The following is a 16,226-nucleotide window of genomic DNA, read 5'->3' as shown; positions in this document are numbered from 1 at the left end:
CTGTGATTACAGCTGTAAGTCGCTTGGGGTATGTCTCTATCAGTTTTGCACATCGAGAGACTGAAATTTTTGCCCATTCCTCCTTGCAAAACAGCTCGAGCTCAGTGAGGTTGGATAGAGAGCGTTTGTGAACAGCAGTTTTCAGTTTTTTCCACAGATTCTCGATTGGATTCAGGTCTGGACTTTGACTTGGCTATTCTAACACCTGGATATGTTTATTTGTGGAAGACAAATCTCCGTCCCAGTCTCAGGTCTTTTGCAGACTCCATCAGGTTTTCTTCCAGAATGGTCCTGTATTTGGCTCCATCCATCTTCCCATCAATTTTAACCATCTTCCCTGTCCCTGCTGAAGAAAAGCAGGCCCAAACTATGATGCTGCCACCACCATGTTTGACAGTGGGGATGGTGTGTTCAGGGTGATGAGCTGTGTTGCTTTTACGCCAAACATAACGTTTTGCATTCATTGTTGCCAAAAAGTTCGATTTTGGTTTCATCTGACCAGAGCACCTTCTTCCACATGTTTGGTGTGTCTCCCAGGTGGCTTGTGGCAAACTTTAAACGACACTTTTTATGGATATCTTTAACCACTTCAGTGGTTAACCACTGGGTGTTTTTCAGATTTGGTGTTTACAAGACTAAAACAGTTTTTTTTGCTAGAAAATTACTTAAAACCCACAAACATTATATATTAATTTTTTTCTAATACCCTAGAGAATAAAATGGCGATCATTGCAATACTTTTTGTCACACCATATTTGCGCAGCGATCCTACAAGCGCACTTTTTTTGAAAAAAATTCACTTTTTTTAATTAAAAAATAAGACCGCAATAAATTTGGCCCATTTTTTTAAATTGTGAAAGATAATGTTACGCCGAGTAAAATGATACCCAACATGTCACGCTTACAAATTGCGCCCGCTCGTGGCATGGCGTCAAACTTTTACCCTTAATCTCGATCGGCGACGTTTAAAAAATTCTATAGGTTGCATTTTTTGAGTTACAGAGGAGGTCTAGGGCTATAATTATTGCTCTCGCTGTAACGATCGCGGCGATACCTCACTTGTGTGGTTTGAACACCGGTTTCATATGCAGGCGCTACTCATGTATGCGTTCGCTTCTGCGCGCGAGCTCGTCGGGACGGGGCGCTATAAAATCTTTTTTTTTTTTTTTTTTTTGTACACTGGAAAAAAATAAAAAAATAAATGGTCACTTTTATTCCTATTACAAGGAATGTAAACATCCCTTGTAATAGAAAAAAGCATGACAGTTCCTCTTAAATATGAGATCTGGGGTCAAAAAGACCTCAGATCTTATATTTAGACTAAATTGCAAAAAAAAAAAAAAAAAATTGAAACTGTAATTTTTTCAAATGACAAAAAAAATAAGTTTCTTTAAGACGCTGGGCGGGACTGACGTTTTGACGTCACTTCTGCCCAGCAGAGCTATGGGGACGGGTGGGGGTGATTTTCCCCTCACTCGCATTCCCACACAGCAGCCGTCCGGACCCGATCGCCTCCTCCGCTACCGACGGCTCCGGTAAGCGGCGGAGGGAGGGGGGGCCCTCTCCCGCCGCCGATAACGGCAATCTCGCAGGCGAATCTGCCGCGGAGACCGCCGTTATCGTTAACAGGACCGCTCACACTAAAGATGGATACCTCGGTTGTGGCAGCAGCTGCTGCCGTTACCGAGATATCCATCTTTAAAGTGTGGCCGTATATAGTCGTACAGCGGTCTGGAAGTGGTTAAGAAATGGCTTTCTTCTTGCCACTCTTCCTTAAAGGCCAGATTTGTGCAGTATATGACTGAATATTGTCCTATGGACAGAGTCCCCCACCTCAGCTGTAGATCTCTGCAGTTCATCCAGAGTGATCATGGGCCTCTTGGCTGCATCTCTGATCAGTCTTCTCCTTGTATGAGCTGAAAGTTTAGAGGGACGGCCAGGTCTTCATAGATTTGCAGTGGTCTGATACTCCCATTTCAATATTATCGCTTGCACAGTGCTCCTTGGGATGTTTAAAGCTTGGGAAATCTTTTTGTATCCAAATCCGACTTTAAACTTCTCCACAACAGCATTTCGGACCTGCCTGGTGTGTTCCTTGTTCTTCATGATGCTCTCTGCGCTTTAAACGGACCTCTGAGACTATCGCAGTGCAGGTGCATTTATACTGAGACTTGATTACACACAGGTGGATTCTATTTATCATCATTAGTCATTTAGGTCAACATTGGATCATTCAGAGATCCTCGCTGAATTTCTGGAGAGTTTTTGCTGCGCTGAAAGTAAAGGGGCTGAATAATTTTGCACGCCCAATTTTTCAGTTTTTTATTTGTAAAAAAGTTTGAAATATTCAATAAATTCCGTTCCACTTCATGATTGTGTCCCACTTGTTGATTCTTCAAAAAAAATTACAGTTTTATATCTTTGAAGCCTGAAATGTGGCAAAAGGTCGCAAAGTTCAAGGGGGCGAATACTTTCGCAAGGCACTGTAAAATTAAATGGCTTATTAATACAAAAAGGCATAACAATAATAATCCTGGTGTAGTTAAAAATTTCTAGCACATATGCTTGTAACACTACCACAGACATTACCTAACCAACATTGCCTGAATGCACAGATGCTGGCAAGTTTACTTTATACTCTGTGAACTGGTTTTCTGGACTGTGCGGCAGTCCTAGTGTGGTATATAGGGGGTGGAGGCTTTCTTAGGATTTAACCCACTTGATGTTTATACATTAATTCCTCCAAAACCCCCCACTGCATATATAATATAGGTTTCTTCATAGTAAGAGCTGAGAAATGGACTCCCTCAAGAGCTGGTTCTGTCCAGCTCTTTAGATTGCTTTAAAAAAGACCTGGATTCTTTCCTAAATGTACATAATATAAGTGGATACTAACATTTATACTGTAGATAACGTTGCTCCAGTGAATATCCGATAGCTCCAGCGGGGGATTAAAGTCCTTCTTGATCCCCCAAGAGGCAAATTGGATCATACTTTGCTGTTGTTTTTTTTGTTTTGTTTTTTGCCTTCCTCTGGATCAATTGTGAGTATAGGATTGTGTATATAGGATTGTATAATTTATTTTTATTTATTTTCCCTTTTTTATTGGTTGAACTAGATGGACTTGTCGTTTATCAAGCAGACTATGTAACAAAAAAATTGCATGACAGCTAAGCAGCTGCTATATTCATCTTATTCAGTTAATGTTTAAAAAAATTTAAGATTGCAGCTTTTTTGTTGACATGTAGCCAAATTTTGGCTGCCCCACTTTTTATTACATTGCTTAATGACCAAAGTTTGGTCTTTCAGATAAAGCAGGGGTCTGCAATCTTTTCAGTATGAGGGCCACATCTTATATGTTACAAAGATTTGCAGGCTTAAAAAAATGAATAAATTAAAACAGAGCTTGGTAATAGAAAATTAATGGAACTTGAACAGAGCTAAGACTCTTGGGACACACACACAAACAATGAGTCACATTTTTATTGTGTATACAAAGGTTAAAAACAAATCAACCATAAAAATGCACTACAGCGAAGGTGCATATATTGCCACTAGTATAGCACAAATTGTACAATTAGATGGCGTCTTGTGTGTATCACTCCACCCACCAATTATATCTATAACCACTTCCCGCCCGGCCTATAGCAGAATAATAGCCTGGAAGTGGTTCAGTTATCCTGGCTTGGCGTTATATGAAGTCCAGCAGGATAAGCTACAAACTTGTGCGCCCGTGGGGGTCACGCAGCACGGCAACCGATGGTGTGTCAGTTTGACACGCCTCACCTCTGATTTGGATAAAGAGCCTCGGACAGAGGCGCTTTACCACATGATCAGCTGTGTCCAATCAAGGCTGATCACAATGTAAAAAGGGAAAAGACGTGTTTCGGCTTTTCCTCTACTCGTGCTGACAGACACGAGTAGGGGAGTGTCGATTGGCTGCTTTCCTGATTGGGGGGGCTGCTATGATTATCAGGGCAGCCCCCCGAGGATGGCCACCAGGTAAACCCTCTAGAGCCCACCAGGGATGGCAATCATTACCCATTGGGGATGGCACTCTGTGCCCATCAGTGATGCATTCCAGCATCTCTGATCAGTGCCACTTATGAGTGCCCATCAGTGCTGCGTATCACTGCCATCTCATCAGTGCCCTGTCAGTGCAGCCTCATCGGTGAAGGAGAAAACGTTTTGTAACAATCAAAAAGCTTAGTTTTGTAGTGCAACAAATAACCCCAAAGGTGATCAAATACCACCAAAAGAAAGCTCTAATGTGGGGGGGGGGGGGGGGGTGATAAAAATTGTTTGGGTACAGCATCGCATGACCACGCAATTGTCATTCAAAATGTGATTGTGCTGAAAAAAATTGGTCTAGACAGATAGATGTATAAGTGCCCTGTATTGGAGTGGTTAAGGATGATAAGTGTTATATTTATAAGGGCAAAGAATATTTAAATGCTTGTTGCTCAGATGTTATATGTCCATGGGGAGGAGAGCAGATTTCAACATATTTTGAAATAAATCTAAATCGGAAGACCTCAAGGTGAGATCATAATTTACAAAGGTGTTTGTTGAACCACAAGAAGGCGCTGCATGATACCCAGTTAGGAGAGGAAAGGGCAGCCTTAACAGGTGTGGCCCAAAAAGAAGGGGGGAGTAGGGCAAATGACAAAAGACCAGCTTACAATGCCTACATAAGATTGAAAGATATATGACCACAGGGAAGCCAAAACAGATGGCAGATTTCATAGTTGTGGTCCTCCTAAATGGCAACCAGCCTATATCTCAGCATGCTTTAGAGTTACTCTTTTACATCATAAGCCCTCTAACACATTACAGTTGCTGCGGGCCAGATAAAATCTTGCAACAGGCAGGATGTGGCCTTCAGGTCGTAGTTTGGAGACTGCTGTAGAACACCATTATATCTATATGATCATATTAAAATACTGCATTTCAGCAGCAGGTGGGCCTATGAGTAAATTTATTGAACTCACATTTTTGTCTCGGATGAGCTTCAAGAACCAAATTATAATGACATTTGATTCATTCTCTCTCCCTTAAATACACTGGCAAATTTTTGATGATATTATGCATGTATATACTCGAGTATAAGCCAAGTTTTTCAGCACATTTTTTTGTGCTGAAAATGCCGCCCTCGGCTTAAACGCGAGTCACCTTTTTTGCGCCTGATCTCCCGGACTTTGGGGACCCAGTACCGGACGGCCGTATGTCCCCTGGACCCCAAACTTGGCACACATGTAGTTCCTCTACAAGTGTGCAAAGTTTGTTGTCCGGGGGACCTACGGCCGGGGAGCACCAATTTTTTTTTATTTATTTTTTCAAAGCCGGGCACCCCTTCCATAGACTCCCATGTTAAACGTCAGTCTAGGCATGGACACAGTGAGGCATGCAGATGGGACACCCTTGGCTTATACTCGAGTCCCATTTTTTTGTGGTAAAATTGGGTGCCTCGGCTTATATTTTGGTCAGCTTATACTCGAGTATATACGGTAACCTAATTAATAATGTATATGTAGTTGGTTAGATCAAAACTATAATGGGCTACCATATTCTGTATCTTTATTAACCTAGTGCCTGAAGAATTCATGTACAATCCTGTAACAAGAGCTTATGGAGAACCACACAAAAGACCAGAGGTCCAGAATGCCACAATTGAATTTATGGCACCATCAGAATATATGGTGAGTGTAACTATATTACCAGCTTAAAACACAGGGTTGGTTCTATACAGCAACATACCTGCTAAATCAAGAGGCAATGAATTTCCAGCACTGTAAATCAGTTTGATGGTGTGGAAGGTTTCAAGTCTTCATCGTTAACAGATGTTTGTGACCGTTTCCCTACAAGATGATACTTTTACCCTAAAAGTTCTCTCCTGTCAACAGTAGTGATAGAGGGGAGGTCAGGACTTCTGATCTAAGCTTTGAGTTTTGTTTCACCCTCAAACGCCCTCCTTTTTTTTTTTTAACCCAGCTAACAAATGTATACAGTGGAAGCTCTAATTGCGAGTAACACGGTTAACGAGCATTTCACAATACGAGCCCCAGCGGAGCCGACCGCCGCCATTTGGAAATGCACGGAAAGGCCAGAGGACAGCTTGGCCGACCTTGGCAAACCTCAGGAACGGAGTCTTTCCAAGGTTTGCCGAAGGTGTCCTCGGGCCTTTCCAAGGCTCTCTGGCACCGCGCCCCCCCACCTCTGGCCGCATGCAATATTGCATGCCATTGAAGTCAATGCGGAACTAATTATTTTTGTTTCCATTGACTTTAATGGGGAAACTCGCTTTGATATGCGAGTAGTTTGGATTACAAGCATTCTCCTGGAACGGATTATGCTTGTAATCCGAGGTTCCACTGTACCTTGTCACTTTCCATACGGTTTATATTGGGAATACTATTTATAGGCTCCAGGGTGCAGCACTTATTTTATATCCTCACAAGCTCCATAAGTCATTCTTACTTTTTAAGGTTTCAGCAATAACGTTGTACTGTGAACTATTTTCACAGGTACCTTTTTTTTGTGGCTCTAGAGTTCACTGTGTCTGTGATGCATTTTTATGTATTTTTATGTTCATGTGTTTTGTGAACATTACAATATTAGATTGAATATTGATCAGGAATAGTTGTCCAGTATACCATCTACCTTGGTAATAACTAGCTTGTGTTCTAGGCTAAAAACACACTACTTGTCTTTATTTTTGAAAATACACATAAACAATATATACAGCAGTATTAGGAGGAAATACATTGATTACACCTTTAAGAATGTGCTTGCATTTTGTCATATCTATTGGGCTATTTGGTTAATGATCTTTTTCTGTTTGTTTTGGATTTTAAAGCTTCGTCCTCCTCAGCCTCCAGTATATCTGTTCATGTTTGATGTGTCCCACAATGCAATAGAGACTGGATATTTGAACACTGTATGTCAGACCTTGCTTGACAATCTGGAATGGTAGGTTTACACACAAATGTGTCCAACAAATTCAAAAAAAAAAATGACACTCTTTTGAGTCCTCCTGTTGCATAGTCGCACAACTGTTAAGATTACAAAAATGTGTCATTAGAATTTATCGGAGTCGTGGTCTTTTTTTCATATCTAGTTAGGGGCCTTTCTTAATCCTTTTTATTTATTTATTTATTTATTTATTTATTTTTGGGGGGGGGGGGCTCTAATAAAAGACTATATTTAATCATTACTAGACCATTTTTCAGTTTGCAATGATATGATGGATTGCCTGACAATTACCTGTTTCTTTCTCGTACACCACAGGACACAGAGCCATTCATTACATAATGGGTTAAGGGTCACCAGCGGTGATTGGACACTGGCACAACCAATTGAAGACCGTTCCCCTCCATATAACCCCTCCCAACAGGGAAGTACCTTTGTTTTTTCGCCACTGTCTAAGGTGTTGGACATGTGTAGGATGTGCTAAGGAAAGCTCTGCCAAAGAGACCCTCTGGGGGTAAAAAGCTATGCTTTTGGATCCATCCAAGACGCCAAATAAATTACGCTGAACCTGGATGGGATCCGGGCCTCATGCACGAGGCGTTGCCTGAAATGTCTCTCTTTGGAGGACTGGGCTCAGGGTCCAGCACTTTCGCTCCATAAGCTAAAAGTCCTGGAAAGTCTTTTACAAGGCCCAGGGGAGAGGTCTCCTTTAAATAGGAACCCATATCCCTAAAGATTGGCACACAAAACCCGCCGTGATGGATGAAGATTGGTGCTATCTGAATTTTTAGCAGAAAAACCTGCGGCGAGGATAAAGGTAAGAGGAAAAGGAATCCTAAGAACAATCTTAAGGACTTTTTTCCAATTTTGAGTAAGGTGTCTTCTCTTTTTTTGCCACTAGAGGGAGTAAAGAGCGGAGATTTACTCACCACGCTCTATACAGTGTCAGATCCAGCAGGACGAGCGCACTTCCTCCGATGCAGAGCTCTGCATAGAACGGCCACCGCTTCTCTCCTCCAAATGCTGGGCAAGAATGCCATGCCACAGCACAGTCAGAACAAGCTGGGGGAGGCTCCCCCTCGTCTCAGGACAGGCGCCATTTTTCCTAGGTCGGGCACAGGGGTGCGCTTTATCGGGGGGCGGACGAGGAGGAGCAGGATTGTGAGCGTGTACGGGCACGCTGGTTTAAAGCATGGCGCTCAATACAGGAGCCATAAAGGAGTCTCGGAGGCCGGCAGCAATTCTTTTGGGACACGGCAGCATTCAGGGGGCACGCAAGCTCTATGTGGTGGGGCACTACCAAGAGAGACACCTACTCCATGGCATGAAACTGTGTGTTTAAGTTGCATACTTTATGTAGATTGCTAAACTGAGCACAGTAATATATGCATTTTGGTACCTCGGCCTGTTTAGTAATAGGTCTTCCCTTAGAAGGAATTCAGGGACTAAGAAAGACAAGAAAGCACCGCCACCTGAGACGGGGCTCTAGCCGTGCCTGCTCAGTACCTTCCTCTCCTGTAAATTTTGACGTACCTATACAGGAGGAGCCATTGCCACTATCGGGTGTAACAATTTCTCCGGTTGCACCTGGGCATGCATATGTCACTATGGACACTTTTACCGAAGGCCTGGAAAAATTAGAAGGGAAGATTGCTACGCTAATCGCAAAGTCCTCACAAAAGGACAAAAAGCGAAGCAGATCTCCTTCGGTGGTTTTAGATCCCCTTTTAGAAAAATCTGAGGAGAAGGATGAGGTAACACCTACAGAGGACAGGGAGGAGGAGTCGGTTGGATCAGGGATATCGGAGAACCCTTCTCTGCTTCCCAGATGCTAAGGTCACAGGTACAATGTTATGCAGAAACAGTGCGTACTGCATTCAGGTTGCCCTCTTAGGAGTTAACTGAATCACCTGTCTCCTCCCTGGGTTCATTACAATTCCTGCAGGGTGCATGCTCTTTTCCGGTTCATCCTTTATTAAAAAAGTTAATCTGCGCAGACTGGCTACATCCAGATAAGCGTTTCTCACTTCCTAAGAAGTTTGACATTCTTTGTCCTATGGAGGAAGAGTTTTCCAAGAAGTGGAGTCTGCCCTCTGTAGATGCATCCATTTCTTGTATAAATAGGAACCTGACTTGTCCAGTGGATAACGTACAGGTGTTTAAAGATCCTTCGGAAAAGAAGTTGGAATCTTTACTAAAATCTTCCTTCCTTCTGGCCAGTTCAGTTGTCCAACCTGCTATAGCAGCAGTAGGCATGTGTCGGGTCCTCAAGGGCCAGGTAAAACAGGCGCTGAAGGAGCTGCCTGCAGAACAAGTCAAATTGTGGGAGAATTTGCCTAAAGCCTTATGTTTTACAATAGATGTTATGAGAGATTCGATTCAGCAAGCATCTTGTCTCACTCCAGCTGGTGCATATGTGCAGAATTCTTTGGCACCATGCAAAAAACTTTTGGCCAGTTTCCCCTTCCATGGCGAACGCCTCTTTGGGGAAGATTTGGAAAAATATATCCAGAAGATATCAAGTGGGAAGACCACTCTATTACCAGACAAGAAGGAAAACAAGCGACCTTGTTTTTAAACGTTCTCTCTCCCCGGCTCATGGTAAATCTACCTCCAGCCAGTGGCGATGGCATTTTCAGCCAGCCACAAAGGCTAAAGAAAGAAGACCAGGCCCAGAAGAACAAGAAGCAGTGGGGTTCAAAGGCTAACAAGCAAAACCTCAAAGCCTCTTCATGAAGGAGCCCCTGCTCGGCCGAGTGGGGGGACGGCTTTGTCAGTTTTCAGCAGCATGGCAGACAGAAATCAGGACACATTGGTATTATCCATAGTATTTCTAGGGTACAAGCTGGAATTTCGAGAGATCCCATTGTCTCAGTTCCGAAGCTCAAGGCTCTCCAAAAATCCACTAAAAAGAGCATCCTTCTTCAAGGGATTGGATCACTTGCTGTCCCAAGGGGTGATAAGAGAAGTACCCCTAAAGGAGCAAGGTTCAGGTTTTTATTTAAACCTCTTTGTGATTCCAAAACCAAACAGATGTCAGACCCATCCTGCATCTAAGGTCTCCACCCTACAAGGCGTCTATAGACATTGACGCATATTTACATGTGCCTATCCATCTCGCTCACCAAAAGTTCTTAAGGTATGCGGTAGAACTTGCCACTTCCAGTTTGTGGCTCTGCCCTTTGGTGTAGCTACTGGTTCCCGGGTATTTGCAAAGGTACTAGCCCCTCTGTTGGCAAATCTCAGAGCACAAGGCATAGCGATAACAGCCTATCTAGACGATCTACTTTGTGATAGATCAGTCAGTGGCAGGATTAGATCACACTGTGCTCACCACAATAAAATACCTGGAGCATTTAGGATGGATTATAAACCCACAAAAATCCTCTCTACAAGCCCAAAGAAGGGTAGAGTATTTGGGCATGATCATAGACACAGCCCAAAGCCTGAGCCATAGACCAAGTTGCTAAAGTACCTGATCCACAAGGTCAAAGAAAAGACCATCTATTCGCCTTTGTATGGGGCTATTAGGGAGGATAGTAGCCTCCTTTGAGGCTGTCCCGTACGCCCAGTTTCATTCGAGACTACTTCAAGGCAGTATTTTTTTAGCCGCCTGAAACAGGAAGATCCAAGTTCTGGATTTACTCATGCGCCTGTCTCCACAAGTGCATCAAAGCTTCAGTTTGTTGTTAAAAACCAAGAACTTGCATAAAGGGAAATCCTTTCTCCTAGTCACCTGGAAGGTGGTGTCTACGGATGCCAGCCTAATGGGCTGGGGAGCAGTGTTAGAAGAAGCTTCAGCCCAGGGAACCTGGGCCGAAACCGAAAATAACCTGCCCATCAACATACTGGAAATGCGGGCAGTATACTTGGCCCTCACAACCTGGACATACAGGTTACAGGGCCACCCGGTTCAGGTTCAATCTGACAATGCTTCTGCGGTTGCTTACATCAATCAACAAGGAGGCACCCGCAGTCAGGGTGCTCAGGAGGTGAATCCGATTTTGACATGGGCAGAAGAACATGTTCCTTGTCTCTCTGCAATCTTCATTCATTCCGGGGGTAGAAAACTGGCAAGCGGACTATCTGAGTCGCCAGCAGCTGTTACCAGGAGAGTGGTCTCTCCACCCCGATGTCTTTCAGGCAATATGCCAGAGATGGGGGGGCCCCCGATGTAGACCTGCTAGCTTCCAGGTTCAACAGGAATTTGGACAACTTTGTATCCAGGACGAGAGATCCTCTAGCCTGCAGATCGGATGCTCTAATAATTCCTTGGAATCAGTTTTCACTGATCTATGCATCGCTCTCTTACTAAGGCTACTTTGCAGGATCAAGAAGGAATTCCAGTAATCCTAGTGGCCCCAAATTTTCCCAGAAGGCCCTGGTACGCCAAAATCATAAAGATGGCAGTAGGAAGACCTTGGAAGCTTCCACTTCGTCATGACCTGCTGTCGCAGGGTCCAGTGTTCCATCCTTCCTTATAAAAGCTAAATTTGATGGTCTGGCTGCTGAGAGCCACATTTTGAAGAAACGAGGGATCTCAGGTCCAGTTCTTTCTACACTCACTAATGCTAGAAAACCAGCCTCCAGGCTTATCTACTATAGAGTGTGGAAGGCATATGTTTCATGGTGTGAAACCAAGAAATGGAATCCTCAAAGATATGACCTAAGTATGATTCTCCTTTTGCCAGCTAGGAGTGGATATGAAATTAGCCCTCAGTACCATTTAAAGGGGTGGTTCCCCCTTAAAAACAACTTTTTTTTATTCCACTGGCCCCCCACATTACAATCGAATTAAGGCTATTATTTTTTTTTTGCTGCTGTACATACCTTGATACAGCATCTTCACCCGTGCATCCGGGTTGCGAGTCCCGCGGGAGTGGGCGTTCCTCACATGTGTTTGATTGATGTTTTTCCCAAAAACGAGCTCTCCCCCCGTCGCGTAAGCCGCGTCACGATTGGCGAAAGGAGCCGAACGGCTATGCGCAGTATAGCGCCGACTCGCCGTTCGGCTCCTTTCGCCAACCGTGACGCGGCTGACGCGACAGGGGGGAGCTCGTTTTTCCGAAAAATGTCAATCAAACACATGTGAGGAACGCCCACTCCCGCGGGACTCGCAACCCGGATGCACGGGTGAAGATGCTGTATCAAGGTATGTACAGCAGCAAAAAAAAAATAATAGCCTTAATTCGATTGTAATGTGGGGGGCCAGTGGAATAAAAAAAAGTTGTTTTTAAGGGGGAACCACCGCTTTAAGAGTCAAATATCGGCTCTATCAGTCTTCTTTCAAAGACCGCTGGCATCTCATTCCCTAGTTTGAGCTTTCATTCAGGGATTACTGCGGATCAATCTGCCAGTCAAGTCTCCATTGTGCCCATGGGATCTGAATTTAGTATTGTCAGTGTTGCAGAAGCAACCTTTTGAACCTATTCGCCAGTTTCCGCTGATCCTTTTAACCACTTAAGGACCCCCCACTGTATATATACGTCCTCTTTTTAAACATGGATATCTCAGTAACGGCAGCAGCTGCTGCCACAACTGAGATATCCATGTTTTCAGCTGGCGGCCGTGTAAACGATAACGGCGGTCTCCGCGGCGGATTCGCCGCGAGATCGCCGTTATCGGTGGCGGGAGAGGGGCCCCCCCTCCCGCCGCTTTTCCGCGCCCTCCGCCGCTTACCGGAGCCGTCGGTAGCGGCGGAGGAGATCCGATGCTGCCGCCAGGAGAGTGAGGACTGTAGTGAGGGCAAGATGGCCCCCACCCGTCCTCATAGCTCTGCTGGGCGGAAGTGACGTCAAAACGTCAGTCCCGCCCAGCCTCTTAAAGAGACAATTTTTTTTCTGTCATTTTTTTAAATGACAAATTTTCCTTTTTTTTTTTTTTTTTTTTTTGCATTTAAGCCTAAATATGAGATCTGAGGTCTTTTTGACCCCAGATCTCATATTTAAGAGGACCTGTCATGCTTTTTTCTATTACAAGGGATGTTTACATTCCTTGTAATAGGAATAAAAGTGATCATTTTTTTTTTTTTTTATATTTTAGTGTAAAAAATAAAATCAATAAAATTAAATAAGAAAACAAAAAAAATTTTTTTTTAAAGCGCCCCGTCCTGACGAGCTCGCGCGCAGAAGCGAACGCATACGTGAGTAGCGCCCGCATATGAAAACGGTGTTCAAAACACACAAGTGAGGTATCGCCGCGATCGTTAGAGCGAGAGCAATAATTATAGCCCTAGAGCTACTCTGTAGCTCAAAAAATGCAACTTATAGAATTTTTTAAACGTCGCCTATCTAGATTTTTAAGGGTAAAAGTTTGACGCCATGCCACGAGCGGGCACAATTTTAAAGCGTGACATGTTGGGTATCATTTTACTCGGCGTAACATTATCTTTCACAATATATAAAAAAATTTATTGTTGTCTTATTTTTTAATTCAAAAAAGTGAATTTTTTCCAAAAAAAGTGCGCTTGTAAGACTGCTGCGCAAATACGGTGTGACAAAAAGTATTGCAATGACCGCCATTTTATTCTCTAGGGTGTTAGAAAAAAAAAATATATAATGTTTGGGGGTTTTAAGTAATTTTCTAGCAGAAAAAAATGTTTTAGTCTTGCAAACACCAAATCTGAAAAACACCTGAGGTCTTTAAGTGGTTAAGCAGGAAATTGGCTTTTTTTTATTGCTATCTCTTTGGCTAGAAGAGTATCTGTATTAGCAGCTCTTTCTTGCAAAGAGCCTTATTTAATTTGTCACAAAGACAAAATTGTACTACGACCCCATTCTGCCTTTTTACCTAAGGCAGTGTCTGCTTTTCATTTAAATCAGGCCTTCTTTTTTTCCCGGATCCACAGACAGCGGAGGAAAAATTATTGCACTCTCTAAATGTAGTGAGCGCAGTAAAGGTGTATCTGCAGGCAACTACTCGGATACGCAAAACAGATGTTTTGTTTATTTTGCCAGATGGTCCCAAGAGGGGACAAGCGGCATCAAAATCCACTATCTTCAGGTGGATTCGACAAACAATTATTCAAGCCTATGCTTTAAAGAACATGACTCCTCCTTTTTCTGTTAGGGTGCACTCTACCAGGGCGATAAGTGGTTCATGGGCAGTGCACCACCAGGCTTCATTGGCTCAGATCTATAAAGCTGCAACTTGGTCTTCAGTCCACAAATTCTATCAAGTGGATGTGAAAGGACAAGAGGGTGCCGCCTTCGGGCAAAGTGTTCTGCAGGCAGCAGTATAGGGCTTCTTGTCCGTAGCGGCTTGCTTGATCTGTGTCTCCCACCCTTCATTGAGCATTGCTCTGGGACGTCCCATTATGTAATGAATGGCTCTGTGTCCCGTGGTGTACGAGAAAGGAAAACAAGATTTTTAAAACTGCTTATCTGTAAAATCATTTTCTTGGAGTACACCATGGGACCTTCTTATGGGAACCTTATTGCTTGCTACAAAACTGAGGTACTTCCCTTAGGGGAGGGGTTATATGGAGGGGAACTGTCTTCAATTGGTTGTGCCAGTGTCCAGTCACCGCTGGTGACCCTTAATCCATTATGTAATGAATGGCTCTGTGTCCTGTGGTGTACGCCAAGAAAAGGATTTTACAGGTAAGCTGTTTGAAAAATCCTGTTTTATGCCACACTGCACTCAAATTATTATTATTTTTTTTATTTTAGCTTTCTTTTTGGTGGTATTTATTTTTTTACTATATGCTGTAAAGTAAACAATGTCCAAAATGGGTTTGTTTACATTTACCTTTCATCTCTAATGTAAAAAAAGATCCACCTCTACCCACCATCACCTTTAAAACACAACAGTCCCATCATCCTTGGTGATCTGATGACCCCTAACTTCTCTTTTGATCTGCTAATCCCCATTCCTGCTATTTTTACAAACATTCAGACCGTTCAGAAGGGAGGAAGGGGAGCTTCCCCTGTTGTGAATTGTCTGAATGTTTATGTGCATGGAATAGCTCTTGTGTTTTGTACCTTGTGATCACTTGCAGCCATCGCAAGTGTAAACACTAGTATGTTTTTTTTTTTTTTGTTTTTTTTTTTTGTTTTTTTTTTTATCATCATTTAAAACTATTGCTGCAGATACTATTTTTAAATTGGACTTGTACTGTAGAAGATTGACCAACAAAAAAGCAAGCAGAGGGCAGCAAGTGCTTGTATGCAGCTGATCTGTTCCCCATTACTGACTGACAGGCTTGGTAATGAGGAAGAAGCAGCAGGAAGAGGTGCATAATACACAAATCTAGATACTAAATTGCCAAAAGCAGGAAGATCCTTTTTTCTGCAGGTACTTTGGTATATCTTCCTCTCCAGCAAGTCCTCAGGTGAACAGGCCAGTAATGACATAACCAAATCCCTCTCCAAAACTTGTTTGATCAGCAGTCTGAGGCAGCAGTGCTTTTTTTAGAGTTGTATTTTTATTTAAGGTTTCTACAGTCGCAGCATATCCATAGAACTATTTAAATGGTTATTTTTCGATAGCCAACCTTGTCTTTAAAAATACCAATAACAAATTTACACCTGTAACACTTGTAACCACTTACAGGCTTCCAGGCAATACACGGACAAAAATAGCTTTCATTACTTATGACAGCACGATCCATTTCTACAGTTTACAGGAAGGCCTGTCGCAACCCCAAATGTTAGTGGTATCAGACATTGATGGTAAGTGCTCTTTGTGCAATTTTTTTTTTCTGCTGTCAGTCTAATGTATATAGTGGCAAAACTACTCCTTTAGTAGTTTATTATTCCTGTGGGCAAGTCAAATTTCTTTCCGATTTTTTTTTTTTATTTTTTTTTTTTTCCTTCAGGTCTGCCTAACCATTTAATATCTCGACTAGAAAAGATGAATGTAAAAATGTAGTCCTAAAGTGAGTCAGCCAGGAATAGGCTTTGTGTTATGTTTTATAATGCTGCAGGAGGAGGACATTGCTATAAATTAACAAAACTGTGAATCTCAGGCAGGGACAATTTTTTGATACCTCTGCTCTGAATAGAGAGAATACAATTAACTAACATAAAATCACCTTATTCCAGGAAGTTATGGAACACTACACTATTATAACAAGCTTAAGATTCAGATTAATAACTAATGCTTATAATGACAGATTCTGTATAAGTGCAGAGCATACGCACTGTCCCTAGGTTATTTTAGATTGGTAACTTTCAAATGGAATGCAATTAATCATTGTTTTACTTACAGATGTATTCATCCCAATGCCTGAAAATCTCTTGGTTAACCTGAACGAG

General features: G+C 42.8%; 1 protein-coding gene across 1 annotated transcript in view; it reads left to right on the top strand.

Annotated features, from left to right (window-relative positions):
- The window catches only part of SEC24A (SEC24 homolog A, COPII coat complex component), a 321,040-nt gene that overhangs the window by 208,235 nt on the left and 96,579 nt on the right, over positions 1-16,226 (top strand). Inside the window, 4 exon segments of the mRNA XM_040344770.1 lie at positions 5,590-5,699; positions 6,857-6,969; positions 15,523-15,641; positions 16,180-16,226. The exon segment at positions 16,180-16,226 is cut by the window's right edge and continues 9 nt beyond it. Coding sequence (XP_040200704.1) covers positions 5,590-5,699; positions 6,857-6,969; positions 15,523-15,641; positions 16,180-16,226 — 389 coding nt within the window.

This window comes from Rana temporaria, chromosome 3 (assembly GCF_905171775.1).
Source record: "Rana temporaria chromosome 3, aRanTem1.1, whole genome shotgun sequence".
Lineage (NCBI taxonomy): Eukaryota > Metazoa > Chordata > Amphibia > Anura > Ranidae > Rana > Rana temporaria.
The sequence above is the reverse complement of the archived record's forward strand: the minus strand, read 5'-3'. Positions and strand labels throughout refer to the sequence as shown.